Source organism: Coloeus monedula (assembly GCF_965178545.1).
Source record: "Coloeus monedula genome assembly, chromosome: 9".
Lineage (NCBI taxonomy): Eukaryota > Metazoa > Chordata > Aves > Passeriformes > Corvidae > Coloeus > Coloeus monedula.
In genome coordinates this window covers 29,624,163-29,647,736 of record NC_138789.1, presented here as the reverse complement: position 1 = coordinate 29,647,736, position 23,574 = coordinate 29,624,163, and the positions used below count along the sequence as shown (strand labels likewise).

The following is a 23,574-nucleotide window of genomic DNA, read 5'->3' as shown; positions in this document are numbered from 1 at the left end:
CTGCAGCCATTTGGAAAAACCCATCTGGACTGAAGTCAGGGAATGAAATTATTAATTAACACAAAAAGAACCACAGGAAAAAGTACATATAAATCTAGTTAAAGTACCTCTGTGCTTCAGACATATCTGCTGTTGCTTTATGAATGCATGAACATTTCTTAAAACACTATCAGCTAAATAAACAGCCCAAGAGTTTGCTTATGCAACAGTGTCAGCAACTTAAAAACCCCAAATCCCCCCCAAATAAAAGCCATACTTGCTTTTCCCTATCTTGGATATTCCATCCAACTTTTAACCCAGAGTGGAGGGGAAATGGATGACCCACATACCCCCAAAAAAAGGATATTAATAACTGCTCATTACCTTCCTGTTTTAAAAACAGAGTTTACCTTTCCACCAAACTCAAACCACAGAGCAACAAACCAAACCAACAAACAACAAAACTGAAGGAAAAGGTATTAAAACCCACTGTGAAAGATCTCACTCAACAGTTCTTTTCCTGGGATTCGTCACGTGCTTCCCCAACTTCCAACAACTCCTGTTTCTCCCAGATGGAATGGGGTGCTATTCATTGGCTCACAGTGAGGCCACAGAGATTTTATGCCCTCTACTTATTCCAGAATTTGCCACACACTGAGAGCTTTTCCCCTCTTTTCTTCAGGCCACCAAGCCTCTGTGGCCCGAAGAACCCTCAAACCCAATTTCAAAGCCCTGAACCCCCAGACTCTAAAACCAATGGACAGATTCAGGGCTCCTTCCACAAAATGTTTTTGTTCCTGCTTCCTGCCCCTTCCCAGACTCCCCACGGCACTGCACCATTTCTGACCTTCGGTGTCAGGATCCTGTTTTGTTACATTTGTACAAATACAGAGGGAAAGCCCCCAGACACTGCCAAGATGTTTGTATAACTCAAGTGAGAGGCAGGAGAGAAAACAAGAGAGAGGCAGGAGCATAAGGAAACAATGCAGTCAATAGCTGGCACGAGAGCAGAACACAAGCAATCTAGAAATTAGCCCATTTTATTAATTTAACTAGCATTAAATGTCCCTTTAATCCATTTGATCCGTGTACCTGATCTCACAAAACACCCAGGCTGAAGAGATCCTAATTCTCTCCATTTTCACTTCATTTCCCTTGGCTCCTGCAGCATCGTTCTCCCAACACTTCCCCAAGTGCACGGCACCTGAATCAGCTGGCTCTGCTCAGAACCACACAGGGTTTGTGTCCCTGATCCAGCAGTTTGCTGTGTGTCATCCCTGACTGCTGCACTGCAGCACCAGACGCCACCGGTGGCACAGGGAATGCTGCAAACGTGACACTGAAGTCCACGGTGGCAGCAAATAAAATCCTCAAGTTCCTTCATTTTGGGGTTGAAATCTTGCTTGCCAGGGCCTCAGAGTGGGAGCCATCAGAACACACCACTCCTGGCACCTGTGTGAGCAGGTAAGGTAATAAATGGATGGGAGTTTTAGCTACTACCAAAGCTGTCACGCATGAGGTGAAACAAAATGCAAGTCAATTCCTCTGCGGGTGTTTTGTCCAAATTGATCGCTCCAGTTTCAGGACTTTAAGATAAAATATTTTCTTTAAAAGTACTTAATGACACTGGTTTTATTTAGGAAGTGGAAAACCAATCTGAGCTGGCAGAGGACTAATTCTCTGCAACCCTTCCCACACACCCAGAAAACAAGAAACGCCATTTTACACTGTGAAAATCAGTAAATATCATTTATCATCACCCAGGCTGATTTCTTCACAGTATACCCACATCTACCCCATAATACTGCTCCTTTTTGTGCTTCTAATCTACCCTTTCAGCATTAAAAATAGGTTTGCATCCAGAGACAGGTACACATGTTTAGCTACACGAAAATCTGGAATTTATTTTTCTTCCTGTGTTGCAGTTCTGGATGATCCTTTATGTATTGTATTTTTGGTCTAAAAAGAATACATTTATCAGCATGAATTTTGCAAAGCACTCGAGAACAGATGAAAGTTCAAAGATATCCACATCTCTCTAGCTCTGCACTGCTGAGAACTGCAATATTATTGCCTATTACCCTGGTATCTGAGTTTCTCACTATCTTTACTGCCACATCCTCCTACAATAAACAGAATTATTTCTCAGATAGTAAGAAAGAAGATAGTTGAGGCAAGAGTAAAGAAATCACTCCAGAGAACATCAGAAGGCTACAGAAGGCTATGAAGAAGAAAATATTTCAAGAGTGCCTTGTACTCTAAACTACTTTTTTGTTTTGCTTCATGATAATTAAAAGCATTCTGCTTCCATTCTTTACTTTCTCTGCAAAGCTGAGCCCACCACTTCTGACCAATAATAACAACACAGCATTCCTATTTCATATCCAAGGTAACCCAAGGTATTTTAATGACATAATAAATTTGATAAGGCAGTCTGGGAACTGCATTGCTAAGAGCTCCCTGCTCACGATGCACTTGGCATACAGTTTGCTGTTAGAGGCTTTTTCAGAGGGAATCCAATACTTTCAGTCTTATCTGAAAAACATACCGTATTTTTTACTTTAAAACATAATTTCCTGTCTGTATAAACTTGAGTTGAACCAAAAAAGTAACCAAATACCTGTGGTGCTTCAAGTATTACTGAGAAATTGGTGTTATCTATTGGCTCTGGAGACCCAGGGCTGCTTTTGATGCTGTTAGTATCCACACCGTGCATGTTCTCCTCCTCTCTGCTTTCTCCCTAAAACAGGTAATCCCAACAATGAGTCAGGAAAATGACAAAAAGAATCCCCACATTTTTCAATAAATTAAAAGGGAGAAGGAGAATCAGCCATTAGAAAAGAGACAGGGAAAGGTTACAGAATTATAACAATACAAAGCCATAAATGGAGAGGATGAAGTCAACAGCTTTTATTCTTTGAAGATACTGGTTCGGATGTGCTAAAACCTCAAGAGATGTGTAGGAAAGAAAAGCAAATACAAGGATGTGAACATCGAAATAGCAATTTTTAGAAAAGAGAAGAATATATTTAACAGCTTTCCTACATTCCTATTTCACAACTCCTTTACCACTTTGAATTACAAGCACTTTCATTAACTGGGGCTTTAATTAATTTTGCCTGGGTGCCCTTGATGAACAATACTGCAGCATTCCCCAGTAAACTACTGTTCCAAAGCCCTGATTCGAAAAAGGAAATTCTGCTTGAATTTATAGTCTTGACTTCAAACAGAGTAAGTTTCTTTGATGTCAAAGCTCAAGCAAGCACTTAGCAGTGTCTCAGAGAGAAATGGGCACCAGCACACATTTAACTTGGTTGCTGAATTGCTGGCACCATGTTACACCTGTGCACAGTGCACATGGATTTGCCCAGGCACATCTCCCAGCTCCACATGGATGTGCTTTAAGGAGGAACTTGAGGGTGTTGGCTTTCCAGTCAGACCTTTTGGACACTGAGCTGCTCATTTGCCAGAATTTCTGGACCTGTCAAGGCACAGCAACTCAGCTGTTTCCCAAATGCACACATACTCTACCCTGAATTCTCCCCACAAACACAACAACCCCCTCTACACATGCCATAGGAGCAAATAAGAAAAAAATAGTTAAAATCAGTTCTTACCACCAAAGGCTTGCAGATTCCAAGGGAAACTGTACCTGGGGGCACAGATTTTAACACTTCCACTGCCTCTGCCAAGGTGGCACCATCCAAATATTTCTCATTCACGAACACCAAGCGGTCACCCGGCAAAATCTGGCCCCCGCGCTCGGCCACTCCACCTGCCACCAGGGAGCTGATCACAATGGCTGTTCCTGCTGGATCCAAGGGATCCTGGGGGGAAAAATTAAAAAAAAAACACCCCACAAGTGAAGGCCTTGAAAGATGATGTTTGTTTGGAGTGCGTAAAAAGCATTCAATCACGTTCATCCTCTAATGCTACAGAAATGAAGCCTGCTGAGACGTTCAAAAAACACTGTCTGCTAACTCTGCCAAGGCTTACAGTTTGCAAAAAGGAAGATATTCCATCACTTGCCTAATCCATTAAGAAACGTTAAGATCTGAAAGGTGACCGATACCCTGCCTGCCCTCTCCTTACACACACAGACACAGCCAGGCCAACCTGCAAATAGAACAACAACACTGGCAGCCTTCCACCAGCCTCCATCCAGCCTGGGATGTGCTAATGTCACAGAAAATAACCACTCTGCACGTCACCCGAGGGCTTCAGAGCAGCAAAAAGATGGTAAAAATCATTGCAACGTCAGAAGTTTAATTCAAAATATTCAGTTCAAATGAAACCCCCAAATCTTGAAGAGATAGCAGTTGATGTGTGCTGTGTTACTGTAGCATTTCTGCTTTGTCAAATCCACGTGACAACTTCTAAAAGACATTTTCTCCTCCTTAACAGGGTACAGGAGACAGCAACAGAAGAGTAACTAAGATTATTACTGAGAACAAGGAACACTGTAGTGGTGGATACAGAGAGCGTGAAGCACAACAATATTATACACATTGTAAACTGATGCAAAGATACCCACTTCACTTACTCCTTTACCCAGTACTGGCCTTTCCTTTGTGTCCTGTACCACTTCTATCATGCCTTCACTCATTAAAAAAATTACCCTCAATCCAATGAAAATATAAATTATTTTATGGTGGCAGAAAGAGACACAAAACAACTGTGTGGGTTTTTAATTTTTTAAAATTTTTGTTTCCTCGTTTGTTTTTCTAAGATTGCAAATAGCCTTTCTCCCCCTTGGTAAGGGCTGATAAAGTTCAGAAATGCTCCTTGCATGCACTGGCTCTCCAAATGCATAATCATGGGCTGTTTTTCCCTCAGGACTTGCATCTTATTTGGGACATGGGAGGGATAAAAAAAAGGGCAAAATTCAAATCACAAAGACCACCGTGAATTCAGCACCTCAGTGTTAATTTGAAAACAGGAATGCTTTTTAAACTCTTTATTTTTATATGACTATACACTCTTTTCCGAGGGCACATGTTTTTTAAGGTATGTGCAAACATATGAGGCAATGCCTGTAATATCTGTAAAAGGCTGAAATTAGAGAAGTGAAATTAGAGTTCAGCAGGAAGAGCCAAGCTGGAGCTGGATTCAAATAAATAAAGATTAGCAACAATTCTCTCCCGTTCTACTGCTTGATCCTGCTCTTTTACAATCTTATGATTTTACAATTTATCCGCAGTGCACACAAGAGGTTTTCTCATGAGTGTCATGTCTTGGCAGCCAAGCCCAGCAGGCTCCCTGTGTTTGCCTCCTGTGCCAAGGTGCTCGTGCTGCCCAAGTGTCTGTGCCCAAACCTGCTGCACCTGGTGCTGAGGGGAGGATTCCCTGTGCTTTCAACAGCCATGAGCCGCATCCCCTCGGGAGATTTTCAGGAACAGACCAAAGAGCAGGAAGCTCAGAAGAATCCAAAGGGATTCCAGGATGGACCAAAAAAAACCAGCTTTGCTTTAAGTGTTGAACGTAGATAATTGAAGTTATTGTTGCTCTTTGTTCAGGGTTGGCTTTGCCTGCCCTTGCCAGCAAACCCCTGTGCCCAACCAGCCCAACGACCCTGGAACCAACACAGACTGCTGAGATGGTTTTAATCTGGGGGTTTGCTCCACTGCAAATTAGATATAACCTTCTGGACATCTCTGCACACCCAGGATCCTGCCCAGACAGCCACTTCGCAGCAAAGCAGGCACAGTTCACACTGGGGAGGCTTTGCTGGAGAACGAAACCAGCAAGTTTTCCTATCATGGGCTCATCTCGCCGTAGCAAGGGAGGTTTATGCTGGTTCCTTGAATGGGTGAATGCTCTCTCAGCAAAACTACACCTTTGCTGATACAACAGCTTTTATAATATGACTTTTGCTGGCTTAGCTATATTGATAAAAAATGAACAAAACAAACCCAGCACTCACCCCCACCCATGCAGATAAGCTGACAAAATTCTGTGAGTGAATGACTGGCCCAGTAATTACAGTGCTGGCTGAGGATGGGGGAGAACCAGGTTCAAACCCCTGCTCTGCTTGATCCAACGCTGCTCTTTTTTGGGTTCTGGTCTAGAACCACTTAAGCAGGACATGGGAATCTCACCATTAGCTGCTTCTATGCAGGGTCAGTGGCCTAACTACCACATTTCTGATGAGAAACAGCCCTGTTTCAACTCACCACTGAAATAAAAACAGTTTTGCTCAATAAATCACCATGTTTTGGTAAGAGATAATTTAGCTGAAAGAAATGTTCCAAGCAACTTTAGTCCTCCTTCTAAAAAGGAAGAGAGGTCCTGCAAAGAAACAGCTCCTAGGCAGAGAAGTTTTGAGGACAATGTGGTTATTTTCCCTGCTTCACAACACACACACGAGCACAAGCCATGCACTGGAATTGCTTCACGAAGAGCAGCAGAAATCTTAAAAAAGGGGTCCATGCTAAAAACTGTTGTCCAGGAGAGCAGAAAACAATTCCACTGCTGATTTCAAGCAGAGGGAGCTATTGTACAGGGAGAGAAGAGCGGGATGAACTGCACAGTGAGAGCTCAGCCAGCAGCACCAGCAGCGCTCAAAACCTCAGAGTTCACCAGTGGCTGAACCACGATGTGACTGCCACGAGAAACGCAACAAAAGCTGCACAAGAAGGCACAGACCCACTGAATTTCAAGGTGTAATCACACATCCATATTCCCTCTGTGATTTAATATTCTATCACAACGGTGGATTGCACTGTGCTTTCCTCATCTAAACCAAAGGATCACTGTGATTTTTTGAAGCCTTGCCTTATGATTTACCCTCGACCCCAAGCACACCCTAAAGAAACACCTGCCAAAACAAGACAGCAAACACCAAATTCACTGAATTCACATTTTCTAAATGGTGAGTGCAACTGCACCATGAGGGCTGTTGCCTTGTTTTTAAAAGAAAGCAGTGCTTGCAGCAGGATGAAAACCAGATCCTTGCCTTCTATACTAAGTGGCAAAGGTATAGTTTGTATACAGTCAGTATAGTTAAAAGGCAAGTTCACTCCCACAGTGGGATTTTGGGGCTGCCTCCATGTTAACAGATCAGCTAGAACCATTCCAAGTTACTAAAGTGCACCAGTGTGACTGTACACCTACCCTGAGGCTCTAGACTCATTATACTTGGCTCATGTTAAGCCAGATAATAGTGATTTTTAGTCACCAGCAGGCAGGACCAGATTTCAGCCTCTGCTTTAAAGTGAGGGCTCATTTACTGGGATGGACTTTGCAAGCTAGGGAGAAACTCCTTCCTCAAACAAATTTCAATATTTCAAGAAATTATCACATGGCTTTGTATCAGAGCACAAGGAGAGTGCAACGGGCAATCCCATGCAAACTGGCCATCTTAAAATGAGAATGAATCATACAAACATTAAGATTGGAAAAAGCCTCCAAGATTGTCATGAACAAGCCTTGGCACAATTTAAGAGGAGCTTTCACCTTTCCTGAAGGATTCCTTTACACCAATGAATCATTTATGAACAATGGGGAAAGGAACTGGACTGCAAAGTAGGGCCATGAGGAGACAAACCCCCTTAACTCACGAGCACTGACACAAGCTCTTTTTTGAGACAGGAATTACATGTGAGAACTTTTGCCACTTGTGTAAACGCTGAGAGCTGCCCCCTGCCACGCAGCAGCAGCAGCCCAGGACAGTGGCCTCCAGGTAACCCTTTGAGGAACTCGTGTGTTGTAGCTGGTGTCCTTCCCTTTGTGCCCAAGCCAGCCACAGAGTCTATGAACTTGTTTAAAATAGCCACAATTTATTCATTCTTAGCACACCATATATTTAACTATGTTGAACCATAGGTTTTCCCTTCTACCCCCGCCCCTCATCAAAATCCGCAAATGTTTCCTGGAGTCCAGGTGTCAAATTTTTCTCCTTATTTTCAGAGCCTCATTTGTTCTGGATTCATTTAGCAGTGGAGAGTCAGGCAGGGGCCACTGCAGTTGCTGCCTCTGGGATCTCTGGGTTAGGAGCAGTATGAAATCTCTTAAAAACCTGAGCTCTGCTAAAATGTTAAGAGCCCCAGGAGCAGGGAGTTTAAGAGAGTCCTACGTGCAACGCTGGAGCTGCAACTTTATTGTGGCTTCGATTGCCACGGGCACCAAACATCCACACTCATAGGGCCTTAGGAAGCAAATCTGGAGGCAGAACCAGTGCAGCTGACCTCTGTCCATCCTGCTGGGAAATTAAAGTGATAAACCAGGCTGCCTGTGCCCTTGTCCCTCCCGAAAGGTGGGGTGTGCAGCAGCCAAGAGAGGGCACTCCAGGCCAGCCCAGCTCCCACCACCGCAGGCATTCCCTGCTCTGACAACCCACCCCATCCACCCAGCCAGCCCCAGCAGACCCTCCCTGCGCCGAGGATGAGGAGCACTGAAACTATGACTCTATTGGATGGGAGCAGCTCCCACGTTTGCCGGGGTTTTGTTTGTGTTTTGCTTTTTTAAAGGCTCATATGAAAATGTAAGACAAAGCTGCGGGTGACTGACATTCCCTGTGCAAAGTCACTCTCACTTAGTTACAGGCTATATTAGTTTTGGCATCACTTGAGATCTAAATCCAGCTAGCCTGACTTCCTAGAATATTTCAGCTTTCTTCAAGCAACAAACTGCCTGCTGCCACAAAAACACACATCCAAAATAGCATCGCAAAGGATCCCAAAAGAAACAGTTTGAAACTTTTTTCCCCCTGTACCATTTTTTGATTTATCTGAACATTTTTACAAGTGCCAATTTGTATACTGCAGGTTTCTGTGAGGGAGCCAAAACAAACGCGTTGGAGCTCAGAGGTCAGAGCAGCCCAGCTTCATTACATTTTGCATGGGACCACTTCCAGGTCTAACACACATATCCATATTTAAAACTCTTCAGTGATTAAGATACCAGGCTGGAAGACTCTTAGACACAACACTTTTGATGCTGTACAAGGAAAAGACACCTGCCAACAACGAAAAGAACCAGAGGCATTTTATGTTTGTCTCACTGTTATGTAGAACAAAGGTAGAAGTGCACGAGTAATGTACCTGTATGCTCGGTGCTGTGCAATTACTCAAAATACTCATTCGTGCTCTCATTTTGTGAAGTGCCTGTCATTCCCTTTGCAGAGCCACCCTCCACAGTGGCACCAACAATGCCAATGGGATGCAAGAATTGGGACTGACAAGCACCCTGCAGTCTTTTCAAAGTACAAAGTGCCTCCCAACAGACAGGGAAGAGGGGGAGAGCCAGCTGTGAGTGAGGTTTGATTCCCTCTTTAAGGTGGCCTCACTTTAGGGTTAAGACTCAAGGTCCAAATCTTCTGTTCACTCACTCCAACATGTTTACAGCAGTTGGCTGTAGGAACTGCCAAAGGCACTCTAGAGCCTGGAAAAACATCCCTGAGAAAGTGCTCAACTGGTTTTCGTTAGATCCACTGCATCGGAGTGAAATCCGAAGCATTTCAGACCTGTTTCTGCCTCTTCCACTCTGGCTGCAGTCAGCAGGACTGCACAGGAAGGAGCTTACACAACGCACAGCCTCTGGCTGTACCAAAGAAATAAACTGCAGGCTGATGTGCTGAAGCAACACAAACTTAAATACAGAGCAGTATTCAAGAAGGAACGGTGAACTTTGCTGTGATGTAAGGCAAAGCACTGGAAATAAAACATTACTATTTATTGATCTGCAGTGAGGGAATAAAGCAATGAATTTCAGAAGCTCTGGTGTGCAGCCGGCATTAATCAAAACTGTTGTGGGAAATGTCAGCAAAGAAACAGGAATTCGCAGGGAAGGGAAAAAAAACTAGAAACAAACCACACAGAGCCCCACCCAAAGGAGGAGAGGGAACAGCAAAATAAGAGGAGGAGGTGGCACAATGGGTTTCCCACACCAGGCTTTCATCATCTGGGATCTGAAATCGTATCAACCTTCCCCAGCAAGAACGAACACGGTGGCCGGCACTGACTCAGAGCCGCGTGGGTCTGGCAGGGCAGGAGAGCACAGCGAAGTCCCCACCCCTCTGCTGTGGACCAGGGACCCCAGGGAAAAGACCTCACACACTACTGCTCTTCCCAAACAAAAAAAATCAAAGATAGGCACCAGCTCTGGGCGTTTTCAGTGTCACCGTGCAGTGGACTCAGGTGCCTGTTGCTATCTTTTAATTTATCAAACTTCTCAATCCATCTAAGGTTTTATCCGCCTTTCATATTTGCTCTTGACAGAGCTAAAGTCACAGGGATTACATTCATTAGACTCTCTTAGTATCTTAGACTTTCAGACTTTGCAGCTCCAGAAAAAACACACTGAGTGCTGACTACAGGGAAAAGCCACAGAGATAAGAAAAAAAAAAAACCCCTGAGCTCCTAAGGAAGTGGAGGAAAGCCACTGTGTGATGAGATAAAGAAGAGATAGAGATGTGTGGGAAAGAAGAAAAAAAATACCAACAAGCCAAGGAAAAAAGTATAAATGGTATCACCTACACAGCCTGCACTCAGTGGGCCTTAACACAGGTTGTGGGTCTGATCAGCTTTCAGATTCAAAGAATTCCTGAACTAAAGATCCAACCAGAGAGCCCAGAAGCACTTCCACCAGTGAGGTGAGCTGGCCTCAGAACTGGTCAAAGCCTGTGGAAGCGCAGGATGTGTTTTCACACAAACCAGAGCTCTCCTCTGCATGGAAACCTTGCTTCACAAACAGCAAACACATGAATTATGGAAGACTTGCTGCAGAAGAAGCTGCAAAATAAAAGTGGGCACACAGGACAGGTTGGGTTTTATGCAACAAGGATCCGCACACAGTGACTTGGCCCAAAGGCTCATAGAATCCCCAGCCTGGGTTGGGTTGAAAGGGAACTTAAGGATCATCTCATTGCACCCCCTGCCATGGGCAGGGACACCTTCCACTGTCCCAGGTTGCTCAGAGCTCCACCCAGTCTAGCCCTGAACACTTCCAGGGATGCGGAACAGGGTAGACGGGGAGCAGACAGAAGGGTTGGCAGAAAGGTTGCAGAGAATTTTAGGGTTACAGCGAATCACATTGCAAACAGACAGAAAATTCCTAGTGGGACAATACTCCTTGGATTTGGGGAGCAGCATCTTCCAGCAGGGTGAGGTAGTAAGAAAACAGAACACCTCAAAACTTCCGTGAGTTTTCAGGATACTTCATCAGCACCAACATACACCTCAAATCTCACCATTTCAGAACAGATTTGGAGCTGTCTGGGCTGAGCTCTTCCACACCCACTGCTCCATCATCTCCACATGCCCACTGCCAGGCCAGCACAGCTTCCTCGAGCCTCATCTACATTATCTCAGCCTTGCTGAGATTTACCAAGTGGTTAACAGAAAATCCAGCTACAGTTTTGTCCCTTTAAATTCTCGCCTTCTCTCGCAGGCAGAAGACATCTGTGGAATAATAATGAATTTCTTTGGTTTGGGGTTTTTTGTTTTTATTAAAAGCTATTCTTTCTAGCAGGAAATGAAAAAGAACAACCAGATTGGAGAATTTAGGGGAAGAAGGGAAAACATTTCTAAAGGTTAATAGTAATAATACTGCTCAGCATTTATTTCAAGGATATGCGACAAAGCAAAGAAAAACAGATGTTCTCAGTAATGCTCCAGTTTCTCTGCAAACTCAGGTATTGTCCAGAGCTGCTGCAGCTCACAGGGCCAGGAGGGATGCTCCTAGAATTTGCTCTACAAGACAGCAAAAGGAAGGATAAGGAAAATCTCAGTCCTTTCCTGAATGCGGGACAACCTGGGGATCAGCACGTGAAAGGCAGGTCCTGCTCGACCAAAATCTGCTGCCCCGGTTTTGGCTGGGGTAACCCAAGGCTGAGATAAGAACAGTTTAATACCTGAATAAAGTAAAAGGCAATAAAAATGCTAATACTAATAAATATAATGAAAAAGGACATAACAAAAAGAGAGAGAGGAATAAAACCTGAAAACAACCAAGTGATGCACAATCCTGATGCCCAGCCGGTTCCTGAGCAGTGATTCACCCCCTCCTGGCCAACTCCCCCCCATTTACATATTGAGCATGATATCCTACAGTATGGAATATCCCTCTGTTCAGATCAACTCTCCTGGCTTCTGGTGCACCTCCTCACTGGCAGAGCATGGGAAACTGAGAAGTCCTTGACTCAGAGTAATCGCTACTTAGCAACAACTAAAACATCACTGTGTTATCAACATTGTTCTCATGCTAAACCCAAAACACAGCAGTGCACCAGCTACTAAGAGGGAAATTAACTCTATCCCAGCCAAAACCACAAAGCCTGCTTAGTGGATGAGGGAAAGGCTGTGGATGTGTCTACCTGGACTTCTGTGAAGCTTTTAACGCTGTTTCCCACAGCATTCTCCTGGAAAAACTGGCTGTGCATGGCTTGGATGACCAAAAAGGCCAATGGCATCTGGCTTTTGTCAGCACTGGTGTGGCAGCAGGACCAGGGCAGTGCCTGTCCCCTGTGCTGGGCACTGCTGAGGCACCTGGAATCCTGAGGTCACAACAAGAAGGACATGGAGGGGCTGGAGCATGTCCAGGGAAGGGAACAGAGCTGGGGAAGGGGCTGGAGCCCCAGGAGCGGCTGAGGGAGCTGGGAAGGGGCTGGAGCACCAGGAAAGGCTGAGGGAGCTGGGAAGGGGCTGGAGCCCCAGGAAAGGCTGAGGGAGCTGGGGAAAGGGGCTGGAGCACCAGGAGAGGCTGAGGGAGCTGGGAAGGGGCTGGAGCCCCGGGAGAGGCTGAGGGAGCTGGGAAGGGGCTGGAGCCCCGGGAGAGGCTGAGGGAGCTGGGACAGGGGCTGGAACCCCAGGAGAGGCTGAGGGAGCTGGGAAAGGGGCTGGAGCCCCAGGAGAGGCTGAGGGAGCTGGGAAAGGGGCTCAGGCTGGAGCAAAGGAGGCTCAGGGGGGACCTTGTGGCTCTGCACAAGTCCCTGACAGGAGGGGGCAGCCGGGGGGGTCGGGCTCTGCTCGCAGGGAACAGGGACAGGAGGAGAGGGAACGGCCTCAGGCTGGGCCAGGGGAGGCTCAGGGTGGATATTGGGGAAATTTCTTCATGGAAGGGCCTGTCCAGCCCTGGCACAGCTGCAGGGGTGGAATCCCTATCCTTGGAGGGATTTAAAAGCCGTGCGGATGTGGCACTTGGGGACATAGGGCAGTGGTGGCCTTGGCAGTGCTGAGGGGAACAATTGGCCTCAGAGGTCTCAGAGGACTTTCCCAATCTAAAGAATTCTGTGATTCTATGAGATTCCTCCCTAACTTCTCATTTAGGGTCAGACTGATGACCCCCTCCAGCCCAGTGTCAGGGAATACCCAACCCCTAATGTGACTTCCTACCTCCAGGTTCTCCAGATCTGTCCCTCATCAAGCTGATCCCTGTGGGTCTGCCTGTATCTTCCTGTGAGATACAAAATCTCTTTGATTTCTTATTAAAGTGGTCTCTGCTCTCCCAACACATTAGTACTGCAGCACTGAGGTTTCGGAATCCACTAATCACAAACACCTCAGAAACTTCTCCAGGAATGTGCTCAATTGCATTCACCAGCTCTTAGGTCCTGAAAAGTAGTTTTTAAGCTGAACTCCAAGAGAATTTTTCAAAAAGCTACACTGGATTCAATTCATGACACACTATTAAGAATTATTTTACACATGAAGCAGCTTAATATGATTTAAAGGATGTAGAACTTTCCCATAGGGGGAGAGAAGCAAATCCTCCGTGAGATGAGTACCAACACAGTTGGTACTGAGGCTTACAGAACTTTGATGTTAATGAATGTGGATGGGTTGTAGAGATGGGAGAAAAGCTGCCTTTATCAGTTTTCCCAGTACCAAGCTGATAGCCATTGTAAAACTGCGTTTTAATACAGCTGTGTAGCTTTTGCCAGTAAGCCACAGGTTTCCATCACATGATCAGGTGAAAATGTGCTTAACAAAGACGTGAATATGCTTCTTTGTTCATAACAAACTTATCACAAGAACAGACAAAAGCTCAAATTATCACAAGAGGGCAAACGTTTAGCCAGCAACTTGTCAAAGCACTCCAGCCTGCATCTCACTGCCGAACAGACCAAGAAAGTAAAAAAAAAATAAATATATAATCTATTTGAATACCACCTTCTACAAATAAGAAGTCAGTTTGCATTTTTGTAACGCTGCATCTGGAGCCTGTTTGGGGCATAAAGAAAAGAGGAAAGATATTTGGAGACACTTAAATTGCTCCACTTCCTGCCGTGAATGACTATGCAGTGATTTTGTTAGAAAAGAGAAAACAATTGTTTCCCATGTTCCCTGGGAGAAGGACAAAACATAACCTGCTGAATGTGCAGCAAATGAGACTTCAGTTCAACAGCACAAAAAACTGCTACTACTAATAAAGGGAAGCCAGGAATAAGGCAGCTGTGGGATCCCTGTTGCTAAACCACAGGAAAATCCCCGCAGCACTGACCCAGGCAGCTCAAGGCAGGCACAATTCACGCTGCTTCTCCAGCTCAGGGTAACTTGAAGCTCCTGGAGTGCTGAAATGCCTCTTTCTGCTTCCATGGATCACTTGGAGCAGGTGAGTCCATGAGCTCCTACAGCCTGACAGCTCTCCAGGGCAGCTGGACTGTGCAGAAGCAACCAGGCACTGGGGACTTATCTCTCAGCGCAGACAGGGAGGAACAGCATCTCACAGTCCTTCCCAAGAGTTATGTAAAATGTCAAACCTCCCCGTTCCACCCCTCACCCTCTCCAGTTTCATGCACTCTGAAACAGCTGCTTTAAAAAGACTCTGACTTCAAAGCACAGTAAATTAAGCTCCACATAAAGTCCATTCAGCTTTTTGTTTAATTTGATAAAAGCTCATCAGACCATTCAAGTTACCTTCTGGTCAATACTGCCTCAAGAAATCTGCAATTCAGCTACCTGCGGTTTTTCCAGTATTTCTGTAAAACATTACTGACAGAGTCTGTTAGCCTGCAAAGCATCAGGTCTTTGGTAAACACGGTTTCAGGGCTCAAAGGACCTTCTATCCTACTGGGATCTCTTCTTTTTCTCTAGAAGTCTTATGGGATTTTTCTTTCCTCTTGCTCTAATGCCCTGGGATCACGGGTGTTTTTAGACAGCATTTCTCTATTTTAACCTGATAAAAGTATCTTTTAATTTCTGTCTAAGAAAAAGGGATTGGTCTCAAAAACAATGGCTTAGCTCTTGACTTGCTGGACAGGAGACTAAATAGGTCTAGTGGAAGGTGCAGGGTTTGGAACTGGATGAGAGTTAAGATCCCTTCTAACCCAAACCGTTCTGAGATTCTTTGATTAGTTCCAGGCTAGACAAATGTACTGTTAAGCTGGATACTTTCAGGTCTGCTGATAAAGAACATGAAATACACTGACTGTAGCCCCTTCCATCCCAGGTGATCCCAAATCACTCCACAAGCAGCGTCCCGGGTCCCTCCCTCAGCATCAGAACACACTTGGCACTACCTGTGCCAGCAGCACTACATAAAGGTTAGTGAAGAGGTGAAAGGCAGAGCAACTTCTCCAAGTGAAACTAGAAGGAAATTAAGGGAAGCAGAGGGTATTACTTCATGGAGGAGTTGGCCACAAGACTGAGCAGCACACCTTTTTAATGGCCAAGAGACCTCTGCAGCCTTCCCATCTAAGCACCATCAAGAAAAAGCAGTTCCTGGCTCTGGGAGCTCTGACCAGGTTCCAAAGCAGTGGTGACAATAGAAAAAACCACAGATTTCATTTTAAGACATCTTCAGTGTTTCTTACTCAAATAAAAGAAAAAAAAGAATCCACTGAAATCCATCATTTCAAGAATCCACAGGCTCAGCTTCCCATCCACCTCCCCTCTTGCCAAGTACTGACCTTGCTGCCAGCAGAGCAGATTTCCTACTACAAAATTACAAATTATAACATTCAAAGGGGGGAAAAAGGGTTTTTTTTAATACATAAAGACCACAGGAAAATGAAGACTATCCTATATAAATACTATCCTGTCACAGTAAAAGGAGTAACTTTACCCCAAAGTTTTAAGAACATTTGCACAAACCTTATTAAAAAAAAGAAGGTGTCTCTGTTTTGAGCTTTTAAATCCCTAAAGACAATCAAAAGAAAACACAGGACAAAGTAGAAATACTATTGATTATGCATAATTGGTATAATTAATTTGTAATTAGTTCATTAAAATATATAGGCATTGGAATTATGCTTGTACATTTCTGGGAATATCCTGCAAGTCACTTGGGATATGCTTATCATTTATTTGATAGATGAAACATTATTAGAAAGACAGCCCATTAAAAATTAATATGCCAGAGTAATAATTTTCTCGATCTCAGCATTCAGTTTTCCACGTATTCAGACTCCTATTCTGCCTCACAAAGAGTTTTTATTAATTCTGTTTTCCAGAGCATGACTTGGGTAGCACAGAATTTAGGACAACTGAGGCACAGCATCCTTTATGCTGAGAATGCAGCCAGTTTTGAGAAACAAAATGGCAAATTTTATAAATTATATACAACAGGAGCTTTCAGCACCACATCTAATTCTACAATCAAAATTAAGATGGAAAGGTAAAAATCCTTGTGCTTGAAAACAAGTACCAAAGAGGAATGGAAAGCAGCAGGAAGAAACTTCCAGAGCACTGGGAGCAGCCTGGTCTCTAATTGCTGAGCATTCTTGTGCTTCTGCAGCGTGTCTGGCATCTCTCACTGTCAGAAATGTAGGAGCAGGGCTCCTTAAACACTGCAGGCAACAGCCACCAGTCCCTCTCTAGGGCTGGGATCCACTATTTCCAAGGTGTTGTCACACCTTGGTGTGGGGCAAAGTGAGGTGGAATTGTAGAGCCACTTTTTAATGCCGGTGCCACTTCCCTGTTCCCACTGAGCTTCCAGAAGCCCTTCCAGTATTGCTGAAGTGTCATTTCAGCCAACAGCTACAGAAATAATTAGATCTTCAAAACCCAGGGTAGTGACATCACCTCCTCCAAGCCGGGTATGTAACACCAAACTTTCCTTAAATTTCTGCAATGGACAGAGAGTCAGTCTTTGTGTGTTAATTACCAGCATCACAAACAGGCTGCCTGCTCAAAATCTCCCCTTCAAAAGCATTTTCCTCCCCACCCTACCTCCATCAACACTACGGGAGCCTAGAAAGGCTGGTCACTCACAGATTATGAAGACGGGCCATGGGAAGACCCATCTTCATTGAAAAACACCTAAAAAAGAATTAAAAATCCAATTCCTTAAAAGAAGCAAAATCAGCAGTGGATACACAGCACAAGCAGCATCATTTTCCATTATAAGGCTTGAATTTTCTCTGGTTAAAAAAGAAAAAAGAGTATGTGCCTAAAAAAACACCTTTCATGTTTTAAAGAAGGCTCTCCAGGTCCTTTAAGGCACAATTAAACACTGCTGTAATTCTGTGCTCCCCAGCAAGTCTGTGTTAAGAATTCCAAACACTCTCCCAGAAACCACACACAGGGGTTTTTTTTTGCCTTGCCTCCACTGTAGCATGGACAATTATTTATTTTCTTTGCCTTGCACTCAAGGATGTGATGGATGTATTTACATAAACACACACAACAGTCACAGATATCTCCCTATCAAAATTAATCTGCAGATGATGAAAAGTGTAAAAGATCTAAGAGGCAAATCCCAAACAAAAGAACATACTTTATACACTTTATACATAAATATCTTGAAATTATAAAGATCTGAGATTAAGTGGTTTACCACTCATTTAGAATTGATTAGAATGTATTTAAATTTAGCTGAAAGTACCACAACATTGCTGGTGTATTTGCATCTGCGAATAAGTAAATAAAAAGCCTGTTATTAAAGCCTTCATTAATTCTGATTATATGAGAACTTAAAAGCAAATCTGTGTATTACTGCTCTGTAAAGACTCCCAGCAACTCTAGAGTAGAGCTGGCACTGCAACACAACATGTGTCAGCTAAAATGACTAACAGGATCTATTTTCAGTAATCTTAAATCGCACTGGTAAAATATAGAATTAATGGGTTTGCATAATACTTCAAATATTTTTTTCCTTCTAATTCATTCCCAACTCCTGCCTTATTGTATCAAAAAGTGAATTTTATATCACTTGACATTTATGTACAACAGTTGAACACATTTCATTAAACTACAATGTTTAGGCAGCACTCAGATGTGATGTGTATATTATTATAAAGAGTAATCCAGCTATTTGATTCCCTTATAAATATGAAGACTGGAGGTTTAAAAAAATATATCACGTTGACTAGAAACATGAAGAACATTTCATTCTGACTACAGATTTTGAGAATTTCTACATATTTAATTGAAGCCAGTATTTTTGAAAGAAGGAATCGTTAATTTTAATAGGATTTCCCTCCAATTAAAGACTTGTCTGTTAATTTCTAAGGAGTTTAGCAATTCAGAATATAATCAACTAATACCCAAGAATACTCACTTGCCACTCTCACAGCTGAAAAGTCATTCAAGTTAAAACAAAATACAACAAAAAAACAACCTTCCCCAACATTTAGTCATTAAACTCAGGAGTTAAGGGGTGAAGTTTCATTAAAGGTTTTGCACTTTATCATGTTCAATAATCAGTGGTTTAGAAAACTTCCTTCTTTATAGAGTTGGCCTCAAAATACATTGCTTTTCCCTACAGTTTCTAGGCCCAAGTGTCAAGTCTATTACCCAGTAATCACCATCACACACCACTTTAAGGCACCATGCATGACAAAGGATCAAAGGGATTTTTAGCATTTAGTTATACAGGAAAGTATACCTGATAGTCTAAAATGCTGAATCCTAAACCATTCTTGTCTTTCTCCAGCTCAATAACCTTCACATCAGGAGACCATAATGCCAATTCCCCTTCTTCCTCCTTGGGATTGAGGTCTTCCTCGGGTTTCACCTGGAAAATAAAAGCTGTGGTTCAAATACCATTCTCTCAGTTCTTTACAAACACTATTCCTTCAACATTTTGATTATTAATGGTGAATACATGCCCTAAAATGTGACCTTTCATGGAATTAAACCTTCACTGAGCATTATGAATAGAGTTTTCTCCAGCTTGCTGCCTTGAGTACTCCCCAGGGCCCAGGCCTACATGTTTTGAGCATCAGAGCCCAACCTGGCACACAAATACCCATGTATTAGTCTAATTAATTATTAGAATATTACTAACCTGTTACATGCTGATGAACTTCAGCTGCCCCATTAGATGCATAAAGGAAAAATAAACAGCATAAAAGATTTAACCACAGACAGCTAATAGAAAGGCCAGACAATCAGAAAAGATGAGAAGCCAAGCTGTAAATACTTTTACAAATAGGAGCAACCACAAGTGTCAAGCTTTAGTTTGAGACTTTAAAGCTCCTGCAACGGAAAGAAACTTTTAAGTTTCATTTTTTTTTTTTTCCCCCAGTTCTATGAAAACCTACTCAGAACATGGAAGCAATCAGCTAATGGTGGCAAGGATGTGATTTACTGTAATTCAGAGCTCTCACTCACCTATTAAGTGCAGGGATGACGAATGGGATGTACAGTCAGCAAAGCAGCTCACTGATTTACCTACCTTGTCTTCCCAGGACAATGAAGTTTCTCAAGACCAACCCGTGTAAACCCAGAAATACCTGCAGTTTTCCACAAAGTTACTGTCCTTTTGCACCAGTGGATGACAGGAGGAGTCTACCTTTTGCTCTGGAGGGGAAGCTGCCACAGGGGGCTCGTCCACGAGGGACTCGGTGCCGTCATCGAAGAGCCGCCGGCAGCACACCAGGGTGAAAGGGGGTGGCACTTCCTTGAGGAAGGTGACGGCCTCACGCCGGGATTTTCCATACAGCTGCACTCCATTTACCTGTATGGAACAGGAACACACATCCACACAAAGAGAATTAAAGGATATCCACCGAATTCTTGAATTTAGTTTTTTCTTTTTTTGACGTATGTTTTTCCCCGTCTGAGCGTGAAAGTCTGATTTTACCTGGGGATTCTGGCACAGCTTGCACGGTTTTATTAACATACACTTCTGAAAAATATGTAGGTTATTGTAAGACCTCACCTCCCAAGATCTTGTGACTACTGACTGCTAAATCATGGCTCTTCAGCCTCCTCTAACTTCTTTTCTGCTCACCACTTTTCCAAGCCTAAACCTTTCCTAGAATTCTTATTTCTTTCTCACCTGTTTCTTTGTTGGGGAATTTTTTCCACATTAGGCTTACATGTTTGAACGTCAAAAGCTAAAACATTTGATTTTCTCACCGTATTTTAAGCAAACAGGGGTTCTGAGCTCCAATCAAAAACTTGAAATCAGAACTACCACAAGTAGTTTAAAAGTTGGGCTCGATGACCTTAGAGGTGTTTTCCAAACTTAATGATTCTGTGATTCTAACTTTGCCGGTTTAAAGTGCAACAAAGTGGCTGAAACAAAAATAGATCCTACAGAAAACAGGCAAGAGCATTTATACAGTAAGAAAGAAACCAATGACAGTAAGCAATTAACCAGAAAGCCAGACAAGGGTCAAAGCTTACCTTACCATAAAACCAAGATTGTGAGTGATAACAGAAGAACATTGTTAATGGATGTTCTAAACATTAGTGTTTGACTTTGAAACAGAAAAAAAAAGATAAAGGTAGGTAGGTAGGTAGGTAGGTAGACAGATAGATAATGGTGCTTTAAAAATGGGATACTGCAGTTGCACTTTTTTATGGCTGTCCCATCCCTGGAAGTGTCCAAGGCCAGGTTGGATGGGGCTTGGAGCAGCCTGGGATAGTGGAAGGTGTCCCTGCCCATGGCATGGAGTGGGACTGGATGGGCTTCAATGTCCCTTCAAACCCAAACCATTCTGCCACTCTGTGATTCTACTTCTGCAGGAAAAAAACCCCCCGTGATTCATCCTCTTTTACCTATTTTATAACCTTTATATCCTGGGGGTACTTCTATCTGCACCACAGGGCTGTCCCTAAATACGAGGGATGCAGATGTCAGCAGGTGTCACAGGTCTGAATATCACCTGTGTTAACCAGCACTGCAGCCCCAAAAGAGCAGGGGTTTAACCCAGTCAGTGCTGTGGACTCAATCCCAACACTTCGTGTGTTCCAGGGATTTCTTTCAGGCTGCCTCAAGCCTCTCTCATGACCAAATGTTCACACTGCTGGAGGGCAGCCACTGGTTTAGGAATCCAGCACCCCCCATCCAAGTCACTCCACAACAGGAACCGAGGCACAGCAAGTGGGGATAGCTAAAGATTACCTTCAATACTTCCCTCCATACCCAAACTGCAGAAGAAACCACATCTGATCCAAGAAAACAGAGCATGGAAACATTCACCAGACATGGACACACCTCTGCATGTGTGCACTTGAGGCAGAGCCTCTCCATACACCCCCCAGATCTTGCTGATTAGAGGGATTCAATCCTCAAGCTAGGCTCCACAGCAATCCCACTTTAGCCAACATTTGCTTCCTGACCATTTCTACTTTTCCCCCCACTTTTTCCTTTCTTACAGTGTAAACATAGTTTGTGCTGCTGGGAAACACAGAGTTCCTCTCACACTCTACATCCCAGCCAAGCAGGAAAATTGAGAGTGGTGGAACTGGCCTCCAGCACGGTAAGACAGACTGCTCTGGGCTTTTTCTGCAAGAATTATAGCAAGTGCTGAGCTATCAGCCTCATCCATTAGTTAATTATTTAAGCAGAAGGATCTACGCGTAAGGATTTTTTAATGCTTGGAGAGTGGCAGTGTGGTGGAAAGCTACCAGCACTTCTCAGCATCCCATGATGGATGGGGAAGAGCTACTGTTCACCCCCCAGCAGACCTGGGGACTCCCATTTCTCCTGCTGCAGCTGCCAGAAATCAGCCTCTGAGCAGGCAAGGTGCCCTACACCCACTCATTCAGCCAGCCAGCCCTCAAATAGCAGGGAAATTGTACAACAAAAGGGCACAAAGAAGCAATTTACTCCTAAAAAAGAACACAATGGAATTAGCTAAAATGAAGGGCAGGGGAGGGGTAACGTGCTTTTTGTCATAATTCAAACACATCATTAAAAATAATCAACATTCAACCTCACTGTAGACTTAAAAATAAAATCCTTGCTGCTCATATTTCAATCCCAAAAGTATCAGGCTCAGGTAAGGCTGCTTGTTTGGGGAATGGGGCTGTCACTTTTTCCACTGCAAACCTCTATTTAAGGGGATTTATAACTTGGCTGCAAAAACATAGTTTGGGCTAAACCTGGCACATGCAGCTTTAGCCCTAGAGCACATTTTTATTTTGTTGGGGGCTTTTTTCCCCAACTACAGAATAGCAAAAAATTTATACTCACTAGGTCTGGACATACCTGTGAACTTAATTCTAAGAGTAATACATGAAACTGTTAAATATATACAATTAAAGTTTCCTAAGTTACTCTAGAGCACGGCATTATTGCTTTTTGTGTAAATTTTTTTTGTTTAGTGGCCAAGCAATTTAAACGACACTCCCAGCATTCCATTAATCCCTTCCTTCAGGAATCAAGATTTCCTGCATTAAGCAATAAGAAAATGTTTTAGGTCTTAGTGATATCAGTATGAATTTTTGATGTTAGAGGGTGAAGAAGTAAAAGCAGAATAGCTGTACACCTAACAAATCAATCTTTCAGAAGGTCTAATTCTGTTTCCATTAAATGTTCTTTGCATCCACTAAAAAAAAGGTTCAAATATCAAAATATTCCACAAGGAGCATGCATTCAATAAGAAATTAATGTCTTTTCACTTGCAGGCTGAGATACCAATGGATACATGTACACACACATACAAAATAGGAATTATTTTAATGTTATCAAATAATAATTTTTCCTGAGAAAATAGGTCTGGTGTGACTCTGATAACTCCAAAGTTGCCCCAATACCTCTTTATACACATTTAAACAAACTGATGTATTTGCTCATACACACAAATATCTTTCAACACTCAACAAAAAAGTTTTATTGTGTAACTGGAACCACTATTCCTAAGACTGTTGTAAATTTTTTAGGAGTGACAAATATTCAGAAAGATTATCCACCACAAAAGCTAAAGCCAGATTGTGCGAAAGACTGAGCCACAGGACTACAAATAATTCAACACAAATATTATCTCTGCCTTTGTAACTCTTGATACTCATGTTAAAACATTTCAGAAAAAAACCCAAAAACCATGAAGTCACTGAGAGGTCACAAGAGTCTGACATTTTGTCCATAAGCGTGGAAGGGAACAGTGAAGAAAATGAATGTGAATTCCAAAGCACAACTCTGCTTCCACAACTAACTCTGGAATACTACTATTGCACACACAGCAGCCATGCCAGAACTTAAGAGAAGCATCTTAAGAAGGCCAAACAAAAAGGAAACACATAATTTTTATTTTTGTGGGGGTTCTGTTTTATTTTTTTACCTCCAGAAGTTCATCCTCCAGTTGCAGAAGACCAAGTGCTGCAGCTGGGCTATTTGGAGCAATGGATGATATATAATGATGTCCATCAAACGTGTCCAGCTCAACTCCTAATCTCAGAGTGTGGATGGGTAGTAACTGCCAAAAGATAAATATAAGTATATATTTAAGTATAAATCTTTACTCACCATGATAAAAACAGA

The 23,574-nt window shown here is 43.2% G+C and overlaps 1 protein-coding gene across 1 annotated transcript in view; it reads right to left on the bottom strand.

Moving 5' to 3' along the window:
* PATJ (PATJ crumbs cell polarity complex component) overlaps positions 1-23,574 on the bottom strand; it is a gene marked incomplete at both ends in the record, with an annotated part of 131,708 nt that overhangs the window by 84,862 nt on the left and 23,272 nt on the right. Inside the window, 5 exons of the mRNA XM_082286781.1 lie at positions 2,600-2,719; positions 3,597-3,806; positions 18,745-18,873; positions 19,654-19,818; positions 23,375-23,509. Of these exons, the coding sequence (XP_082142907.1) occupies positions 2,600-2,719; positions 3,597-3,806; positions 18,745-18,873; positions 19,654-19,818; positions 23,375-23,509 (759 nt within the window). The remainder of the gene's footprint in view (positions 1-2,599; positions 2,720-3,596; positions 3,807-18,744; positions 18,874-19,653; positions 19,819-23,374; positions 23,510-23,574) is intronic.